The 22,420-nt window shown below is 36.5% G+C and overlaps 1 protein-coding gene across 5 annotated transcripts in view; it reads left to right on the forward strand.

The window, feature by feature from the left end:
• Positions 1 to 22,420, forward strand: part of LOC112046018 (uncharacterized) — a 206,347-nt gene that overhangs the window by 181,531 nt on the left and 2,396 nt on the right. For 4 of the 5 annotated variants that reach the window (XM_052882270.1, XM_052882269.1, XM_052882272.1 and 1 more), the window contains 4 exons: positions 15,626 to 15,761; positions 19,604 to 19,726; positions 20,463 to 21,555; positions 21,817 to 22,396. In XM_052882270.1, coding sequence (XP_052738230.1) covers positions 15,716 to 15,761; positions 19,604 to 19,726; positions 20,463 to 21,555; positions 21,817 to 22,396 — 1,842 coding nt within the window. In that variant the 5' untranslated portion in view covers positions 15,626 to 15,715. The remainder of the gene's footprint in view (positions 1 to 15,625; positions 15,762 to 19,603; positions 19,727 to 20,462; positions 21,556 to 21,816; positions 22,397 to 22,420) is intronic. The other variant, XM_052882273.1, reaches the window with a different exon arrangement.

A 22,420-nucleotide genomic window follows, 5' to 3' on the forward strand; every position in this document is an offset into this window, starting at 1 on the left:
TCTTGAAGAAGTTTTATAAGCTTTGTTAGACAACAATGTTTTTTTTTATATTACCAATGTATGTATGTATGGTCACGACCATACAGCCTGTTTCTATTCTCCTCTCAAACTGGCTTAAATGGGTACTTTTTATTTTGTGGTAACTCTACAGTGTTACGCCCTTCATGCTTTACGCCCATAAGTCATGCGATGTTAATCCGATCGCCCCGCAAGCTTGCGAAATGAACAATTCTACTTAAATCACTCTTGAAGAAGTTTTATAAGCTTTGTTAGACAACAATTTTTTTTTATATTACCAATGTATTTTATTGATCATTATACCAAAAATAAATAAAACGTTTATGTATGTTATGTATGTTTTAAAAAATCACGGAGCATATAGCTACTATATAAACAATTAACTAAATTACGAAAAACAGCCTATAAAAATGAAATAGAAAATGTATCCTACGCCCAAGGTTCAAATATATTTTATAACCATTATAATAAGGCAGTCTAACACAAATACCAAATACAAAAGGTTCAATTCGTGATCCTTTCCAGAAGGTATATTAAGTCAATTAAAAATATGAACATGAAATTTATTTGCCATTTGAACGGCAATAGCGGTATCTTTAATTCATTGAACACTAGCTATTGTTGGTCATTTTGCTTTCAATCAATCAATATTTTTTACTTCATTTAATACACTATTTTATATTACATTCATCATCATCAATATCAACCCATATTTTTCTTACTGCTGAGCTCGAGTCTCCTCTCAGAATGAGAGGGGTTAGGCCAATAATCCACCACACTAGCCCAATTGGCAGACTTCACACACGCAGAAAATTAAGAAAATTCTCTGGTATGCAGGTTTCCTCAACATGTTTTTCCTTCACCGTTTGAGACACCTGTTTTTTAATTTCGTAAAATGCACATGAGTAAAAAGTTGGAGGTGCATGCTCCGGACCGAATTCGAACCCACATCCTCCGGAATCGGAGGCACAGGTCATATCCAATGGGCTATCACGGCACTGACTGACTGACTGACTGACAGCTTAACATGCTCTTAAATCAACTTCTACATTCCGGACTGAGAATTTTTACTAAATATTTCATACAAGTAAAAGAAAATCACACAACTGAAAAGTTGGAGGTGCATTCCCCGAACCGGAATCGAACCCTCACCCACTGGTCTGTCACGGCTACGGTACTCGTAGGTAACTACTATAAAAATGTTTAGTGTGCATTCAGATCACGTCAGACTAGTAAAATAATAAAACTTTATCCTCCACGTCAACGTTTTGAATAAAATGCAAAACGTGTCTGGGTTGCAGCCAGAACCATTGTGAACACCTTGAATTGAACGAAAAATACGATAGTTACCTACCAACTTCGATGATTCAATATTTTACACGAGTACCTACTAGTAGTCTTACTTATTATAATGGCTGCAATTCAATCTTCTCAATTCTAATCTATGTTTTTTTTATAAGTACTATCAGATATGTATATTGTATATTTTAAAAGAAAGTCCTCAATCGCGCCTATCTGTATATTTGTTTGCCATAAATTAAAAAAATAAACGTATTTAAATAATTATTACAATAATGAAGTGCCAATAAGTCAAGCCAAATTAAAAACGCTGCCTAACGCCGCCCTAGTCTACTCTACATGGTGAGATTCTTGTTTTCTAGATCCACAAAAATGTTTGCGATGGTATATTTAACCATATTATAAGTTATTAAATAGTTTATATAAATACTTACTATATAAACTATTTAATAACTATAAAAGAAATGGTCACGTAAAAAACGTTTACACCCTCGTGAGGAAATCCTCGCGGAAAAAGTCACAGACGTCTTAGTCCTAGGCTAGTCTAATATTTGAATTAAATATTTAAGCGATAATTAAATTTCGTATTTATATTTTTATTACTGATTTTTTAAAGGTTATAGACATTCGGTTATTCGTCCCCACTTTAACCCCCCATAACTTTTAAACGACTCAACCGATTTTCATCGAACAAGTCTGAGAACACTCGCAAATGAGTCACCATTAAGTATACAAAAAAAAAGATTAAATTGAATTTGATTTATCCGTTCGGGAGCTATGGTGCCACAGACAGACTGACAGACAGACAGACACGTCAAACTAAAGAGTTAAAAAGGTTATTTTTAAAAGAAAGAAAGGTACAAAACTATACAAAAGTGATTAGAACATCAGCTTAATCAAATGGGTTTCTAAATGTTATCTGTTTGAATTAATGTTTCTCTATGATTCTCTGTTGGTGTACTGGGATGTTTACCTACCTTGGTGCTTAGTAAGGCTTATAGTTGAAAGGTTATTTGGCATACAAAACTTATATTCCGCATATGTTCGTATTTTGGCGAAGATCAGATTTATTTGTCAGGCGTAGATGCCAACGCTATTTGTGACTTGTGAATTATGGTCACAGTCATCCCGCTTCGTCTGCAATAATCGGTAAAAGTTGAAAGTTTCATTATCAGCAGAAAATCCGTCTTTGGAAAATTTTCATTTAAGGTATTTTTTACACGTAATAGTACACGCTTATAAGGATGTTTATGCATCCTTTCCTTGTACCATATTAGGTACATGATAGGTAGTATTGTTGCAAGGCCAACGCTCTTAGACGTGCAGACTGCAGCCGTAGTTGAGAGCAATGCTGCATTTGTCGCATGGTGACAAGTGTTTCAAAGAGATTATCGCACTGATGGTCACACTATAGATAATTCAATTGCATTAGTTTATTGATAATGCACTTTAAGTAATCACATTACCTCAAAAGTATGCTAATAGTCTTATAACCCTTGTAAGGTGTTGATCGCCGTATAATTTCAAACATTTATTAAGAACAAGCAGTTCTATTATTCTACATAAACGGGAAATAGTATACAGATTTTGATGTGTTCGAATAAAAAATATTCGACGTGTCTATCTGTCAGTCTGTCTGTGGCACCATGGCTCCCGAACGGATGAAGCGATTTTAATTTAGTTTCTTTTGGATGAAAGTTGACTTTAGGACGAGTGTTTTGTGAAATGTTTGATGAAAATCGGTTGAGCCGTTTAAAAGTTGTGGGGAAGAATAACCGAATATTTGCAAATATACTCGAGTGGGGTCTCAAATGAAAGCGCACTGAAAGAGAATATTGATGACTCGATCGAGAGTGTAATTAATAATTTCATCACCTTTGTTTTCAAAATTTTTAATTTTTGACTGCATATAAAATTTTTTTTTCTCTATTATATTACGATGTAGCCTACTTATGTGACTAATTAGTAATTTATCTTTAACCTAAACTTATAATATATTATTATCATATAACAAGATATGTCCAATAACTTAATCTTAGTCTTTCACTAATTATTACGTCTTTAGGTCACTTTGTTCACGTGATTTTCCATATAGCACTTAACACTACAGTCTACACTATCACTAGTCACTAAACACTAACTCAAATGGTTTGGTCCGTTTAAGTCTTCTCACTGTATTCGTAACGTCGATTAGCTGGATTACCTCGATGACGTGATGGTGAAGTCTTTGTTCATGAATAACGATACTTACAATTTTGATTTTTTATATTTACATAGGATTACTAACCCGATATCTTACCCGTTTCGTATCGACAGACAGACAGACGACAATGAGCACCAACAGTTCCGTTTTTCATTCTGTGCAACGCAACTCTAGTAGTAATTATATTTATCATTATCACAAATCCCAGCAAAGCAAAGACCATATTCTACCACATCCGCTTCGTTCGCGTCGAGGCTGGGATTAAAGCCTCTATAAGATGCCTGAAAAATCTGCAAAGAAGCTTACGCTTCCCGAATTGAATAGGATCTCATAAAACATTCCGGTAAATCCTGCTTAAGGCGCTATTATATGATAGGAATCCGTGAAAATGTTGCTTTTCCTATAACCCGATAAGCGTAATTTTGAGTATTATATATGATGAGGACATAAATTATAGGCACATGTGGTATATGTTATTACCTATATATTATGTCGCGTATTTTATAAAGAAACTCCATAAATGTTTTCTAAGCGAACTTCTATTTAGATTCCTTTGCAACAACGTGTTGCAATAATACCAAATTGTTGATTATTATCCTTACACCGGAAAACGCACTGTTGGTTGTCCTAGGTGGACCGAGGACATCAAGCAGATTGCAGGAAGCCGCTGGATGCTGGTGGCTCAAGATCGTTGGTTTTTGGAGGTCCATGCAAGAGGCCTATGCCCAGCAACGACGTCCATCGGTTGATAGTGAATGAAATGAATCCTTACTTCTATATCCAATATTATCATTATTAACAATTCATGTTCGGCTTACCGTTGAGAACGAGACTCCTCTCAGAATTAGAGAGGGGTTAAGCCATAGTTCACCATACTGGACCAATGCGGATTTGACTTCACACACCTAGAGAATTAAGAAAATTTTCGGGATGCAGGTTTCCTCACGATGTTTTACCTTCACCGTTTGAGACACTTGATAATTAATTTCTTAAAATGCACATAACTGAAAAGATAGAGGTGCGTGCTGCGAACTGGATTCAAACCTACGTCCTCCAAATCAAAGGCCAATGTCATCCACTCCTATCCACACACGGTTTTTTTATTATTTTCAAGTTAGCCCTTGACTACAATCTAACCTGATAGTAAGTGATAATACAATCTAAGATGGAAACGGGCTAATTAAGTAAGAGGAGGATGAAAATCCACACCCCTTTTGGTTTCTACACATCAGTACCGGAATGTCATGTCAATGTCAAATCACTTGGCGGTACGTCTTTGCTGGTAGAGTGGTAAATAGCCACGGCCGAAGCCTCCAACCAGCCAGACCTGGACCAATTAAGAAAACATCAATCGGTCCAGCCGGACATCGAACCTGGACCTCCGTCTAGTAAATTCACCACCAATACTAGCGGACGTACTCGACTTCGTGTGCCCTTAATTCTTAATTCTCTAGGTGTGTGACCTCTTTAATCTGGCTCTATATTTAATATGACTCTTAACGGATACTTACTAAGTATAGACTACCTCCCTGCCAAATTTCATGTTTGTACGTCAAGCGGTCAAGATTTCGTGATACCTTTCGCATTTATATATTAAGATTATGTATACTATAAAAAATATACGGTAAGTACACTTCAGTACAAGGTACTGAAGGTAGGTATAAAAAAATATTTTTGGGTACTGTACCCTCTTGCGTGTTTGAGGCGTACTTGTATGTGGACACAATGCCGCACGATCTCTAAAGGCTTCGCTCCTGTATAGGCGTATGCCTCATTAAATTTTGTTTGAATAGAGGGATGCACCAGCCACCTAGCTGGTCAGATAGGGATTGTATAGTTCGCAGAAAAAATATTACAAATAAGTACAGTTCTGTTAGCATGTGTAAGAGAGTAAAATATGACTATAGACTTATTTGTTACGAATAACCCTTTTTCGAATGCAATCAGCATTGCTGAGGTGCCTATGCCTTAGTACGTGTGCAATTTTGGGACAGTGTTTTCTGGGACGCTAGTAAAATAAAACACTTCTTTCACTACCTTACTAGGTATAGTACAAGCATCCATTAGCCATTTTCTACCATCTGTATCATCATTAGTATAATATCTACGTAACATTTGGTAACATCAAAAAAGCAAGAGATGGCCGAAACTAAATGATATACGTATTCTTTAAAGCACGGGTTACGGGATAAAACCACTAAGTTGCAAGTCTGAGCAGCTAAAGTATTCAGTCTCTTTATATTAACTTCCTCAAAGTAAAAGTAGAAGAAGCAGAAGTTTATTTTATACCCAAACAAACAGGTTAAAAACTAAAAATATTCATATATTAAATATAATCATTATCGGAGCAAACTAATGGGCTTTCACCAATAGACAACAAACTAAAATTTTTTGGCACTGCGGCTCCATGGCCCAAGGGTCTCCACGGCAAAAGGTACAAATATGTAACTCTGTCAGAGAGGCATACTTGAGCCACTTACCGGTTTCAGCTTTTTCTGCTGCGGCTCCCGGTCTTGATTCTGTCTCCCTGATATGACACGGTACAAATGTGTCGACGCATGTAGCGTCCCACATTAGGGCCCGCTCTATTTCTATGTTTAATATTTTTCTTGATTTTTTTCTTGCTGACCGTACAAAATAACCGGATAAAGTATGCATCAGCCGAATGAATGGTCGGAGGCAGGAAGAGCCGCCACAAACATCGGCTCCATCACCGCACCCATCTCGCGCGCAAACACTACCCAGTCCCCAGACCCATTCATGCGCAACCCTACGTACACACACATCACGTAACATGACTTTGATATATCCTACACACACACAACAAGCTTTATAAGTTTAGCAGCCACTGCCCGCGGCTTCGCTTCAGTTTGTGATGTTGTTACTCAATGTTATGCGCATGTCCGCCTAGAAACTAATATTCTATCCCTTGGTAATAGTACTTTCTTGATCGACGGTAGCTAATGAATTTTCTGTTGGTAGTATTTACCTCTTGCCGTGATACCTAAGTGGATATGACCTCTGCCTCCGATTCCAGAGGGCGTAGGTTCGTATCCGGTCTGGGGCATGCACCTCCATACCTTGTTTCAAACGGTGAAGAAACCTGCATACCTGAGAATTTTCTACGTATGTGAAACCAATCCGCATTGGTTCCATCCTCTTCCTAACAAGTTAGCCCGCTTCGATCTTAGACTGCATCATCACTTGCCATCAGGTGAGATTGTAGTCAGGGTTAACTTGTAAAAATAAAAAAAAACTATATTGGTGTTTGGAATAATTTCAACTGTATTTTCATTAACGAAAAACCCTCAAAAATCATTCACTGGCAGTGTATAGGCCCGTGTATATATTTTGGCAGTTCGTTCAAATCTATACATTTCGCTATTTGAATGTAACCACAAAATGGCCGCCCACTTTGATTAAGATTGCTCATCAAACATATGATTTCCATTTCTATGCTATAGTGAAAATACATTTTCAATATAAAATAGACATAGATTCAATTTTATTAAATGTTTAGTCTACATTGAAGTGATTTATTGGAGTCCTTGTATAAGTAATAAATTTTTCCGAGACTTGGTCGCTAACTATGGGCCTCATAAGAAGGCTCAGAGTCACACAGCGGGCGATAGAACGAGCTATGTTAAGAGTATATCTGCGTGAACGAATCAGAAATGAGGAGATCCGCAGAAGAACCAAAGTTACCGACGTAGCTCAAAGAGTTGCGAAGCTAAGTGGCAATGGGCGGGGCACATAGTTCGAAGAGCCGATGGACGTTGGGGTCCCAAAGTGCTGGAATGGCGACCCCGCACTAGAAAACGCAGTGCTGGTCGACCCCCTACCAGGTAGACTGACGACATCTAGCGAGTCGTTTGGAAGTCCCTACAAAAGGCATATGTCCTGCAGTGGACGTCCATCGGCTGATACGATGATGATGATAACTAATAAAATATTTTGTAATAAAAAAAATATATATATCTACGCTTCCATAAATGCGGAACAGTAAAATAAAACGAGCAGCATTATCATCAAGCAATACAGTAACTGCGCCATATGAACATACCGCCCATTCAAACGCTTTCAATAGCTATGCAGACTGAGTGCGCAAGTACAATGCATGCCAATTTACACGGGAATTCGGCTTGGAAGCCTCTGACGTACTGACTCGGCCGTCAAGTCATTGAATTACCAACGTATAGCCGCTTTCGTGATTAAGGCAGACGTCATTTCGCATCAACGGAATTGCTTTATTAGGTAGACGTGCGAGTGTGGGTGTGCTCGCTTTATCGGTATTCTATAATAGAGCAAAACGGCTTTAATGGAAGATGAAAGCCAGATCTTCTTCGTTATTTTGTAGATGCTGACTTTGTGAACCCATGTTCTAAGAAAATTTGAATGTGAGACACCATTCCAACCTACGCCCCGGATTCGAACCTACGCCCTCGGAATCGGAGGTAAAGGTCATATCCACTGGGCTTTCACGGCTCTAACTGAGAACATGGATTCTTATAAATAAGTATTATGGTTGGACGATGTAAGACTTTAATGACCACCGTAATTTAGTTACATTACCTGACATTTGAAAAGTGCCTGTAAACTAATAATTGAAATAAATTAATTTTGACTTTGACTTTAAGAGAGTGGCTAGGCTATCAGCAGCTAAAAGAAGCAGCTAAAGTAGGAGAGCTTTTCACAAATTGACCGCCAAACTTCGGTTAAAGCCTGTCACAGGATGATGATAATTAGGTTGCCTGTCTATCGGTGTTCTACAAGATATTTTTTTGAGGAGTGCGCTCAGGAACTGTTCGATCTTGTACCACCTTCGCCGTTATACCACAGGACTGCTAGGCATCGCAGAGACCTGCAACGCTACGTCGGCGTCGCCGAAATTCCTCGGACGCCTACTAAGCGGTTTAGTTCCTCTTTCCTTATACGCTCTGCAGAGATATGGAATGCTCTCCCAGCTTTAGTTTTCCCCACCGCCTACAATATAGGTATCTTCAAGTCAAGACTGAATAGGCATCTTCTAGGCAAACGCGTTCCACCACAGGCTGCATCATCGCTTACCATCAGGCGTGATTGCAACCAAGCGCTTATACAAAATAAAATAAAAAAATATATATCATATTTGGACGATTAAGCTAACATCCAAAGGCAACTGTGCCTGACGTCTGCAGTTGTATATCGTACTTAAAAGTATAAATGGTAGAAGTATACTTCCAGCTTTTATAGAAAGTCCGATAATCTCAGGCTCTTAAACCATAATGCTTAGTACAATGCTATATTAATCCCACAAATATTTCAGCGTTTCAGCGTTCCTTTATAAGATACTAGGATATTATTTAAAGAAACTGAACCCTCCCAAGATACGCTACTAATTTAGACTACGTACACGGTGAGGTAGTCAAACTCACTCAATCTAACTCACGCAAAGGCACAACTCTAAATCGCACACACCATATTACGCCCATAGATTGTGCTCCCATAAGCTCGGCTGCAATCGGAACATTCAATTACTTTCAATACTCCTAGCTATGCAGTCTTGTCTGGCCCAGTGCATTGCATTGCACGGGAATTTGGCTCGGATGCCTCCGATGCACTGACATGGCCGCCGTGGTATTCAAATACGCCATAGCCTCCCCACATCTCTAGTCTAGGCACAACGTCTATAGCAGTGGCGTAGCGTGCCTTGGAGGGGCCCTGTATGAAAATTAGTTGACGGACCCAATAGACAAGTGACAAATCCCCAAAAATCTCATTAGTTTTTATTTTCACCTAACTCTCAGCACAAGTAATAATTTTATTTTGGCTTCGAGTGTAGAAATATTTAAATAAAAAATAATAAAAATGCCTAAAGGACATGTCCCAAAATGGGCCTTTATTATTTATAATTTTTAAGCAGGCCGATAGTATTTTTACGGATAAAAGATACAAATACTGTTGAGAAAATGATTGAAATACAGTAAAAGTGTTTAAAACAGCCAATTAATAACACCTGGAATTGACTTCATTTCCGGTGTAAGCTGTCAATGTCATGTATTATTGTCAAATGTCAATAAGACAAAAGTTAAAAAGAAACATGAAATCGTAGACAGAGAGGCATTAAACAAAAAAATCTTTAAATTGCTTATAAACACCCTAAACGAACGCTACTATGCAAAGATCACTGACAATCTGTCAGGGTGTGAGTTGCAAGCAGTTGCCATAATAAAAATTTTCAATTAATTTTGTCAGTTAATAAAAAAATATATTTACTAATATTGAGCTATAGACTGGACTGTGATATCGCTGGAACGCACAACCGCAATCCTGCCAAAAACCTTACAGCAGACTTTAGCTTTGTTGTCGTACTTGAATAAAAAGTCACTACTGCTCCAAATGATTCGCTACACGGTATATTTAGTAAGCTTCTAGTTAGTTTATTGAACCTTGAAATATCTGTACGACGAATAGCGTTAATTATTTTAATTTTAAGGACAAAACTTGAGCTAATGAAGAAAATATTTTGAAGTACATAGTTATAAGGTAACGTATAATATAATACAACTTGACGACAACTTCCAAAGTTAATACTGATTGATAGACACATTGCTATAAATGAGATGGACCATATCAGGTTTACTCTTGTACCCCGTATCATTAAAATTTATAAAATACAAGGAATTTATTAAAATTTATTAAAGTGAATAAATCTAACTAAATAAAAAGAAACAAATAAAATAAAAACCCAAGTTTTTGAGTTATATCAAGATGGCGCCCATAGAGCAACTATGACATGACAGTTGACAGCAAACGTCAAATCGATTAATGCATTGAAAACGTCATTTATCCGCCATTAATACCCCTATTAATGTTGTTTCTTGAGAGATAATGAATATTATTTCGAAAGAATTCAAGTAAATTCGTAGATTTGTATAATCAAAAATAGTTAAAAATAATATCTTCTTTTATTTCCCTCAGGGTACAATGACTGGACCTGGGCTCCATACAATTTTAGACCTTTAAAGTTTTAACGATACAGTTATTTTGTGCTACTTCATCATGCACGACAATATTTTAGCAGTATAAATCCTCTAAGGTTAGCCCTTCGCTCGTGAATTCAAATGCCACAAAGGATGCCAATCGTGAATTACCAACCGCAATCTTTTGGTTGATCGTAAATTACGAATATACTATAAGATTTAAAGCACCTTAAGCTATTGGATTTTTCCAATCTCTACTTTTAAGGAAAAAAGTCATAATAGTTTTCATTACGTAAACATCGAGGCAATCCAGCTACTCGACGTTACGAATACAGTGAGAAGACTTAAACGGGCCAAACCATTTGAGTTAGTGTTTAGTGACTAGTGATAGTGTAGTGTTAAGTGCTACATGGACGATGAGAACAAAGAGACCTAAAATATTAGTTAGTGAAAGACTAAGATTAAGTTAATGGACATTATATGTATAATAATAATACATTATAAGTTTAGATTAAAGTTAAATTAGTCTAAGTTGGCTAGATCGTAATCTCATGAAGTACTAAATAGGTTCTTTACGACAGGAAAAAAAAATCGTTTTCATTGAATAATTGTAGAAAGTAATGAATAAAGTTCTAAAGCCAACCAATATGGACAAGCTACTAGACATTACTTTATGAGAGAAAACAATGTTTTGCATGCATTATAAAGATCAGAAACAATTCTTCTAAGAAAGTTTTTTGGTTTTTTTTTTTTCATTTTTTTTATTCTTTTACAAGTTAGCCCTTGACTACAATCTCACCTGATGGTAAGTGATGATGCAGTCTAAGATGGAAGCGGGCTAACTTGTTAGGAGGAGGATGAAAATCCACACCCCTTTCGGTTTCTACACGGCATCGTACCGGAACGCTAAATCGCTTGGCGGTACGTCTTTGCCCGTAGGGTAGTAACTAGCCACGGCCGAAGCCTCCCACCAGCCAGACCTGAACAAATTAAGAAAATCTCAATCTGCCCAGCCGGGGATTGAACCCAGGACCTCCATTTTGTAAATCCACCGCGCATACCACTGCGCCACGGAGGTCGTCAAAATTTAGTTAAATCAGCCTGAAGTTACGTTAAGCCGTCGGTCCTGGCCATTATCATTGACATCTGATAGTAGTCGTTAATGAATATGACATCATCACCCTAAACCCATCAGCCAGCACTGGAGCAGAGTGGTAGGTCTAAGCTCCATAACCTCTCTCCTATAAGGAGTGACACTGGCCCTATAGTGAATAAAAAACTACACTAATAGAGATTCTCTGTCCAGTTGCCTTTGTCGAAAACAAACGAATAAGTACTACATATAACATAATTTGTAAAATATTTTCCATTGTCATGGTCCGATTGAAATGTTAATACAATACATTACTGCAAACAATTTTGTTTATTTAGGTAGCTTGTTAGGGGTTTAACTGATTTCCATAGTAAACAATTTGCGGTCTTGCAAACCAATTAGCCTTTCTACATTTACACCATTACTCCAAATTAATTAAACTGTAATAAAATATTAATTTAATTAATTAAAATGTAATACGTGCTGCAATATTAATTTACCAGTTAATAAACAGACACATTAACGAAATTGATTAATTATTTCAATTGCATACATTTCTACATTTCTAATTAAAAACGTTTTCACCATCATCATCAAACGTTTAACATAATTCATCATCATCATCATCATCATTAACAGCCCATATTCGGCTCACTGCTGAGCACGAGTCTCCTCTCAGAATGAGAGGGGTTAGGCCTTTGTCCACCACGCTGACCAAATGCGGATTGGCAGACTTCACACACATAGAGAATTAAGAAAATTCTCACGCTGTTTTTCTACACTGTTTGAAAAATGTGATATTTTATTTCTTAAAATGCACATAACTAGAAAAACGTAATAGCCCAATGGGTATGAACTCTACCTTTGATTCGGAGGGCGTAGGTTCGAATTCGGTCCGGGGCGTGCACCTTCAAGTTTAACATAATTTTGATAGTTTATTAAAAGTTTCAAGTCAACTTATTGATCAAGAAACGCCAGGTTTCAACCGATAGTGGATGAGTGTAAGCTAAAATACATATTTAGTCATTTTACATTGACCCTCTGCTAAAAGACAACATCGCAATAATTTCTAAGAAGCTTTTACACTTATTTAGTTCTCTTTATTGAAACGCGCGTAAGAGCGTCAGCCAAATTAGAGAGAACGGCTGACAAAGCGACAAGGTATCTTTACACGAAAATTTGAGGTCACTTTTGTCTATAAATCAAAATCTATTTAACATGACAACAGGATAATTACTCTTACTATCCCCAGATTTAAAGGCAAGCAGGACTTTGAATTATATATTATAACCCTTTAGTATATTTTGTAATACGAAATTTTCCTTTTATAAATACGAATATTGTATTTGTAAAAATCACATCAAAACTATCAGGGGTACAAAAAGTGCCGAAGGATTACTAAGAAATAAAAACGATTGACAAAATCTACATGAATACGAGCAAACCCGCGGGAAACCTGTTGTTTATTAGCAGAAAGTATTAAACTGAAGAAATATGTAGGAATATGGCTACAAATTTTACAAAATAAACCAAATGTTTTTGTGATATTTTTCAACCATTTTTATCATCAACCGCTGGAAGGGTTTGTTGAATGGTTTGTAGTTCAGAAAGTAGCTATTTCCGCAGTTGATAATGGTAAAGTCGATAATTTCCGGAATTCCGATGCACTTATTGTATTGTGGTAACTGAATAACTGTGTGCCTAGTGGGAGTTTTCAATATTTTCATACTGTTACTATCACGTAGACGTAAACGCAAATTTATATGGAATTGAAACAGTTGTACAGTAGTGCTACTAGATGGCGCTGTTTCAATTCCTTAGAAATTCGCGTTTACGTTACGTGACAGTAACAGAATCAAACTGCCACTAGGCCCTCTGATGGCGTTTGTGTGAAGTAGCAATCACACACTCTTTAACACTACATTCAAAGCCAAATAGACTTCCAAAAGTAGACAATATATGTGGAACTAGAACAAGAGAAATATTTTATTTATATGAGACCTCATGACCAATGACAGGAATCTCTCTCACGAAATAAGTGGTTTTTGACTTTTGTCCTCGTGTAGAACATAAGCAAGCAGTTAACATTACAATATATTATGTATCTACTTATTTTAATTACTCTACTGGTTCGTGGAATTTATGTAAATGTAAATAAAGTTTTAATTTGTTGTGAAACCGTAATACTGGAAACTAAATATTGCTCGACATATTTATGTACACGGACACTGGTTCCGCCAATGAGATGTTACTATATCTAGATGTACATTGTACATACTACATTCAACTGGCGCGAAATTTTAAAAATGTAGAGGACTCATGGACTCAGACTTGAATTTTCTATTCCTCGAGACAAAAAAAGAAATCTAAGCTCGCCCAAAATATTAGTGCCAAGCGCCAATTTTCCGCGCTGCTTCTTTTAATTATTTATTTCCTATTCAAAATATGTAATTATGGATCGATTTCGTTTATAATATCGACAATAATTCTTACTGACGCGTGGCGATTGAAATTATTTAGATTAGTTTTATCAAGGACATTGTATCCTTCGTGTAAAATTCTTAACTTGACTTTACTATCAAATTTATTATAGCTTACAAAAAATTTAAACGTTCTAATTTCATATCATGTATGTTACATACTGTTCATTGCATCTAGTTAAATATAAATCCATCATCTAACCCATAGATCAATGTGGAATTGCAAGGAACCTCTGGAGGCAATACCATCTCACTGAGTATCTCATAATAAATTGGACCGCGGAAATGAGACTGCGGCGTGATGTTCCGTCGTATTTTCAACGATTATTTTGTTTGTTTCAAATTGATTTTATTGTTTTCATGAACGGAAGTTTGTCTTGTATTTATTATATGGTTCTTAAATAGCCTATCTCTATAAACCAGCTATACAACATTAAATTCCAAGAAGTAGTCTAAAAGTAGTAATATCTGAGAAAAGTGAAAAGAAATCTTCGTTTAGAGGTAATCACTGCAATGTTTTAATATGTTTTGTAGCGATTAACAGACATTTACTTAATCAGCATTTTCCGAAGAATATTACGTCTAACTGACCAACTATATAACTTATTTATTAAATATTTAACCCTACACTTAAATAATAATAAGATTAGTTAATTTCGCCCGCCAATTATTCCCAAGAAAGATTTAATTAGTTAATCATGTCCTTCGTAAAGTTACGTGGTATAAATATGGTAATTTCTATGTAATATGTTTATTACAGAGTTAACCCATACTGAATAGAAGGTGAATTTAATACAATCTAAAAATCTGATGTGATAGTGTTTATCATCGCATTCCTCGGAAACTCCTTGACCGATTTTAATGATTTTTTTATATATTTGGTAGGTACGAGAATATGTAAAATATTTTGCACCCTCCTAACGAACATCTATTTTTAATCATGTCTTTAGAAATTTGAATGGACTAAATTTATATGACAGAACGTTTGCCAGATTTGTTGTGTGTTTTGTTTTTAGCCCCCGTCGTAAAAAGGAGGGTGATGAGTTTGTCGTGGATGTGGTAGTATCGTAGCGTCTTAAATCTAATTAATTGACCGATTATGATGCGGTGCTTTCTTTATTTAAAAGCTGACCTGGTTGAGATAGTTCTAGATAGGATGAAAATCAGTGTGCCTAGTGGGAGTTTTCTATATTTTCATACTGTTACTATCACGTTGACGTGAACGCGAATTTCTAAGGAATTGAAACAGCGCCATCTAGTGGCACTACTGTTCAACTGTTTCAATTCCATATAAATGTGCGTTTACGTCAACGTGATAGTAACAGTATGAAAATATTGAAAACTCCCACTAGGCACACTGATAAGGCAATCCAAAGAGATCGGCGTTTTTCAATAACTTCTTCGTCGAAATTCTAATTTAATTCGCGAGTGTCGGGGTATTTTTTTAAATACTAGCTTCTTTCTACTGATTAAAAATTTTTTCGCGCTGAATTTGGTCAGTGAGTTCGCTTAAGTTATTCTTCGGTATCTACATTTTTTTTATTTACATTTTTATTCTCATTGGTTCCAGGTGCCCAATAATTAGTGGCATAAACAAGATGCCCAGCCACATCTACTCAGCGTGATCGTTTTGTACCGCCGACGAACTAAACGACGTGCCATGGACCACCGGATATTTATCCTTTTGGCGATATCCGCCCAACTATGTAAGTTTGCTTATCAAAATGTTTTATTACAGAATATATTGTACTAATTGCCACCTACAGTGTCACCTGCGAAAAATAAATATGTATTTTTTCCGGGATAAAAAGTAGCATGTGTTAATCCAGGCTGTAATCTATCTGAATGCCAAATTGCAGCTAATTCGGTTCAGTAGTAGTTCAGTAGTAACAAACATTCACACTATCATAAGTATTTTTTTTTTTACAAATCTCGCAAATATCATGGATTTTTCAGAATAAAAGTTGACTATGTGTTAATCTATCTACGTTTTTGATTTTAATCAAATCGATTCAGTAACAAACATCCAAACATACATACAAACTTTCGTGTTTATAATATTAGTAGGATAAGTAATTTTTGATGGTACAAACAGATGGAATCGATCGATCGAATTTACGTATCTTGTCAAGAACAATGTATTATACTCCTAAATAGATGAATGATGATGAATTTCTGAAAAAATACTTTTTGGAATTTGATGAAATTTTGTAGCTGAAACAAACACATAGGTGAAACAACAGAATATGACTTAAAATCGTAGTTTGTTTTCATTTATAATTACTATCAAGAACTTTTTCCTATGATTTATAGTTAAAGTCGTTATCTTTGTAGGCGCCAATGTTTAAGAATGTTTATTAATTCCCCGCAAATAGTCTGAGTATCTACACAAAGTGGCAACAAAAATAACAATAGCCATCCTGGTTAGGCCCAAAAACATTATGCCGAACGAACGATGCATACAAAGCACCACGGGGCGAATGAAAATGTTTAGAGCAAAGTAATTGAAAACACATAGATTGGAATAGGGAGGCGGTCCCGATCGTATCTAAGGTGGACTATCTCAGCCCACTTGATGGCAAATGGTCCGGAAGTAACAAGGATATAGCGACACGACCCCCGCCAGAATTTTGGTTCCACTTTCTATGAAAATGCGACATAAATTTGTATTTGGCAACGCACGATAAGGCTTAAGCTTAGCTGTATAATACGGTGGTAGCTTAACATTGTGCCAAATTTTAGCGAAAACTATAATTTAACTTTTGAGTAAATAGAACAGTTAATGCTCTACTTCTTCTTAGTTGTGTATTATGTATACGTTTATTCGAATTATTATATTTTTATCTATCATGATTCCTACGAATTTTGTCTGAGATTAATGGAAAGCTGTAAAAATTACCTAACATTGTAGGTGTAGGTACGTTACGTTAACTGTACGTTAATTTCTGCGTATTTCATTAACTTTTTTTGTTCAATGACAAGTTAAACCTTGACTGCTTTCTCATCTGATGTTATGTGATAATGCAGTCTGAGTAAGTAGTATACTAACTTAATTGGAAAGGAGTACATGTTTATATTCATCCCTTTTGACGCTTTTTAAGCGGTATCATACCAGGACGCTTAATCACTTGATGGTAGGTCTTTTCCGATATTAACTAGCCCCGTTATAGCCTAGATACTACCAGCAGGTTGATTCACTATCTTTGACGTATGCTAATTGATAATATACGAAATTGAGGTTATACGTAACAAATGTCATTCCATGCTTACTGGTGGTTACCATACAGTATGTAGATGACATTTCGTCAATTGATTTGATGTTTATTTTAATAGGTTGATAATAACAACCTGTTAAAATAAACACCGAATCAACTGTGAAAATATCATCTAAATACTGTATGATATCCACGAAGGGTCGTCTTTAGACACCGGATGACATTTATTACATAGATTCTCAATTTCTTATATGTCAAAGTAGGTAGGTACCTACGTATTAGGGTTCATGATTTCTCGAGCTTTTCAATTTCTCGGGTCTCGAGAATTCTCGAGGCTAATTTCTCGGGTCTTCTCGGGTTGTCGAGAAATTTACACTAACGTACATTTTCTCATAATTATTCGGTTTCAATAATGTGATTAATCATCAAATTCAGCGACTTTCTCTCAAATAAAAGTATCAAAACAATTATAAAACTTTAAAGTTAGCTTCACTTTATTTTTCAATTTAATTCTAATATAAGTCAAGTTAACGATAACGAAATTGTCTTTCATATTGAGATTTTTGTTTATTTTTTGTTTTGTTTTATAAAAGCTTTGTTAAAAAGTTTTAAGTACATTTTTTTGTTTATACATAAATAGACTCCAATAAGATTTCTCGAATTCTCGACTTTTCTCGAGCTTCATTTCCCGGGATCAAAGCCCAAAGATTTCCCGGGAATTCTCGGCTCGAAAACTCCCGGGAATGAACCCTACTACGTATGTTAGCTACACAATATAATTACAGAACATCTAATCAAAAACAACTGCATTACCTACCAACTGCGTCAGAAATATCCTCTCTAAGAAGCAAAACTTTAACCATATAAATGTCGTTCATAATATTGGTAGAATTTCTTTAAGAGATTTACTTAAATCTTGTCACAGCCCAATTCAATCGGTTTATTTAAGCTCATAGGCAATTAGAGATAAGAAAAGCCATCAAATGTGTTACTTCAATGTCATTAGGCTCTAAATGGTCGAGTACAGGAGTTCCTAAAGTATGCATCGCGACCCAGAAGTGGGTTACGAGCGAAAATTGAGTGGGCCCTGAAACATAAGATAACCCGACCGTTCGAGCTGACAGACGGCTGCCTACAAACAAACTTTATCTAAAGTTATTAAATTACAACAATTAGGTAGGTATTTATTGTTGTATGTGACAAACTCTCAGTCGGTCCATGTCTTGAGACTTCGCGTCGGCGAATTATTTTTTCCCACCACTACGACCACTAAGACTAAGCGTTGCCAATATTTTGTGCCCCCTTGTAAGACGGCCAAGAGGTCGGTCCCAACTTTCTGAGCGTTTTTCTGTCATAGCCCAATCAAGTTTGGGAACCACTGGCTCTTCATAGGCTTGGTATAAAACGGGGTCAGATACGAAGAAAGCTACTTGTAATGTATGCGTGTTCTTTCGCCAAGGATTAATGATGTGTGACGTCGTTTTCTTTAATGGGCTTAAGAAAAAAGAGTGGATGACGTACTCAAAGGTCGTTTACAGTATATTTTTTCTCCTCGGTATATTTTTAACACGTAACATAAAACCCAGAGCCGTGATAGCCTAGCGGATATGACCTAAGAATTTTCTTAATTCTCTACGTGTGTGAAGTCTGCCAATCCGCATTGAGCCAGCGTGGTAGACTATTGACCTAACCCCTCCCATTGTGAGAGGAGATTCGAGCTCAGCAGTAAGCTGAATATGGGTTGTTAATGATGTTGACATAAAAACCAGCTACAGATGAGAACGAAAGCGAAACGAAATAAATGGAGACCAACTTGGGATTATAAATATTTTAATCAGTTCTTTACAATTTAGTGTCACGTCTGTTTAAGTCAATGTTGTTTGCATAAGTCTGATATGAAAAAAACTATTTTGTTTTTCAATTTTTTTTTAATTGAAAAGAAAACAAATAATTATTTTATTTAGCCATTGCGAAGTATTCTGTTAATCATCATTATCATCATTATCAACGCATATTCGGCACACCGTTGAGCGCAAGTCTCCTCTCAGAATGCAATGGATTAGGACAATAGTGCACCACGCTGGCCCAATGCGGATTGGCACACGCAGAGAATTATGAAAATTCTCTGGTATGCAGGTTTACTCACGATGGTTTTCCTTCACCGTTTGAGACACGTGATATTTAATTTCAAAGCGCACAACTGAAAAGTTGGAGGTGGCCCCGGACCGGATTCGAAACCTCACCCTCCGAAATCGGAGGCAGAGGTCATATCTACTGGGCTATCACGGCTATCACTGGCTTCTGTTATTAATTGGATGTAATAACATTTTCAGGTAGCACCGCATCAGGCGAGGGCAACAACTTCATCACTCAGACCGTGTACGGATTTCTCGACTTCACGACTACGATCGGGAACACTGTTATGGTGTTCTCGCCACATTCTGCACCACCACCTGGTCAATATCTGTTTCATTCATATTACTAAGTTTTTTACCACAAACAACAAGTTTTATCTACGTACTGTGTGCCTAGTGGCAGTAGTCATACTGTGACTATCGCAAATTGAAAGTTGTGCAGTAGTGCCACTAGATGGCGCTGTTTTTGATTCCTTGAAAATTCGCGTTTACGGTTACGCGAACGACACAATATGAAAACATTGAAAACTGCCACTACCACTACATTAAATAATACAATAATATAATATACATTAAAGCATTAGATACACCACGTTCAATTTCTTTCACGACCTCTGTCAGATGTTAATGTCATTGACCGAAACCGACGGCGTAACGTGCTCTCCGAGGCAGGGTGTAGCACAACCAACTTCAGGAACTGCACCTGTATTTTCTAACCTGACCTAACACTCGCACCCATGACCCCGTGATCCGATACCAAATATAGTCACCACTAGACTAACAAGGCAGTTTATGTAGTATTTATAGCATAGTATCTAATTCTTTGACTAATGACTGAAGTAAAACGCTGATGGAACTCCCAACCTCAATGAAACACTCTACTCTATGATACCCACATACTCTTAGTAATGCACAATCTCTAGGGACACACACACGCCATACAATGCGTTGTCTACGCTTGTTATCCTGGGTCATGGGTGTTAAGCCTTATTTAGAATTAATGATAAAATTCAATCGTTCTCTTAACCTTAATTTAATTGATCATTTTTTTGTTTAGAACCACCGCAAACAGAAAAATCTGTTCAAGAAAATATCATTGAGACTAAACCACCGCCTATCAATAATGTAAAGCCAGAAGCTATCAAGCCAAGTAAAACTACAAACAAGGACAAAACCAATAAAGCAGGCGCTCCAGTTGTGGCATCAAGTGCTATTTCTGTTGTAACGTCTCCTCCAAAAAAAGACGATAAAGTTGTCAATATTCCAAAATCAGTTCCTAAAGAACAAAAACAAATTATAACTAAAGTTGAAGTTGTTGCTGGGCCCTCTAAAATTGTAGAAAATAACACTAAGCAACCAGCTGCAAAACCGAACAAACAGTCATCACAAGCTAAAAAACAGCAAAAAAATCAAGCAGTTAAAAGTGTAACAAATATAGTAAGCAGTAAAGTTGAAGTAAAACAAAATCCTGTACCATCTTCAATAGTCAATTCTAAAATTAATAGTGTGGTTCAAATAAAATCGAGCCAAGCTGAAGAAGAGCCAGCAATTTTAGTTTCTAATAACATAGCCGAACCAGAGTACGATTATTTGTCACGACAACCATCCGAATTTGTAGAAGAAACATATAGAGTAATTAATTTAAGACCGTCAAAAGCACACCCACAGAAACCAAAGAATAATTTAAAAAACCGACACCCACCAACTCCACCTTCAGAAGACGATGACCATCCCTTAGGACTTGTAACTACTCTCGGAGGAACAATTGTTAAAGATGGGCTCACAACGGTTCATGAAACTAGTGTTATAGGTACATACATATCAGGAAAATACGCCCAAGTACTAAATAGCAACTCGAAGATATTACAATCTGGCCACAAAGCTAAAATATCACCAAGTTCTCCTCATAGAATTTTAAAAACTGCTGCGCCTGCTATATCGAAAAATCATAGACACCACTTGGAACCTACTCCATCTATAAGTGATGGAGATAATAACAGTAAAACGCCACGGCGGCAAGGAAACGGAGGAAGTGCTTTTAAAAATCGTCATAAATCTCAAATTAATGAAAATTCTGAGAGCGCTGAACCACCTAGCCAAGGCAAAAAATTCAAAAACAGAAATTCTTCACCTAGTCAGCGTACTCAGAGGTATTGTTTAAACTAAAATGAACTTGTATGCTAAATTCCATTCATATCCATAATGTTATTTTTTATGCGTGCTTTTTAATAGTAATTTAAACATTTATGTATTTGAAATTGAAAAAAATGTACTCGTATAATGATTGCTTATTACTGCTAATTTTATTTATTTGCAGCGTTATAATCTCATCGTCATTTTTGCTGAGTATAGAAAATCAGGATAAATATAGCTATTGTTTATAATTTTACACATTAATTCTCGATTTTCAGTACACGTTTTGGTCGTCCAGCAAACAAACCTCATCTGGCAACCGTATCTGTTTTCAGTGAATCATCGTCACCTTCTTACTCTAACAGAAGAAAAAGCAACCGAAACTCAGGTCACAAAACCACAGTGACCCCTTCCAGCAACGGTGACAGTCAATCAAGACGTGGATTCAAGTCTCGTATACAACCAACAGCAGTCGAGCAAGTTACGCCAGCACCTACAAGCGTTTACAAATTTAAACTTAATCGAGCTCCAGGGTCTGGACGTTGGCAATATAAAACAAGTCCTAAACCCAAAGTTACTATCCGCAAATCAAATGGTGAAGACGAACAACAAACGACACCAAGCTTAAACCCACTGTTTGATGACTCGCCGTCTAACGAACTTCAAGCAAGATCTGATAATGATTTAGAGCAATCTGGATCCCAAAGTGGGCCAGGCACTCTAGTAGATAATGACACGGATGACACAATAGAAAAACCACCACCAGTTGAAACTCTTAAAGTAGAAATTTCCACGCCAGCTGATTTTCAAGATGTTTATTATGAAATAGCAACACTTAAGTCACCATACACATTCCAGGTATTTATTACCTATGTATAAAAT

This window comes from Bicyclus anynana, chromosome 6, assembly GCF_947172395.1.
Source record: "Bicyclus anynana chromosome 6, ilBicAnyn1.1, whole genome shotgun sequence".
Taxonomy (NCBI): domain Eukaryota; kingdom Metazoa; phylum Arthropoda; class Insecta; order Lepidoptera; family Nymphalidae; genus Bicyclus; species Bicyclus anynana.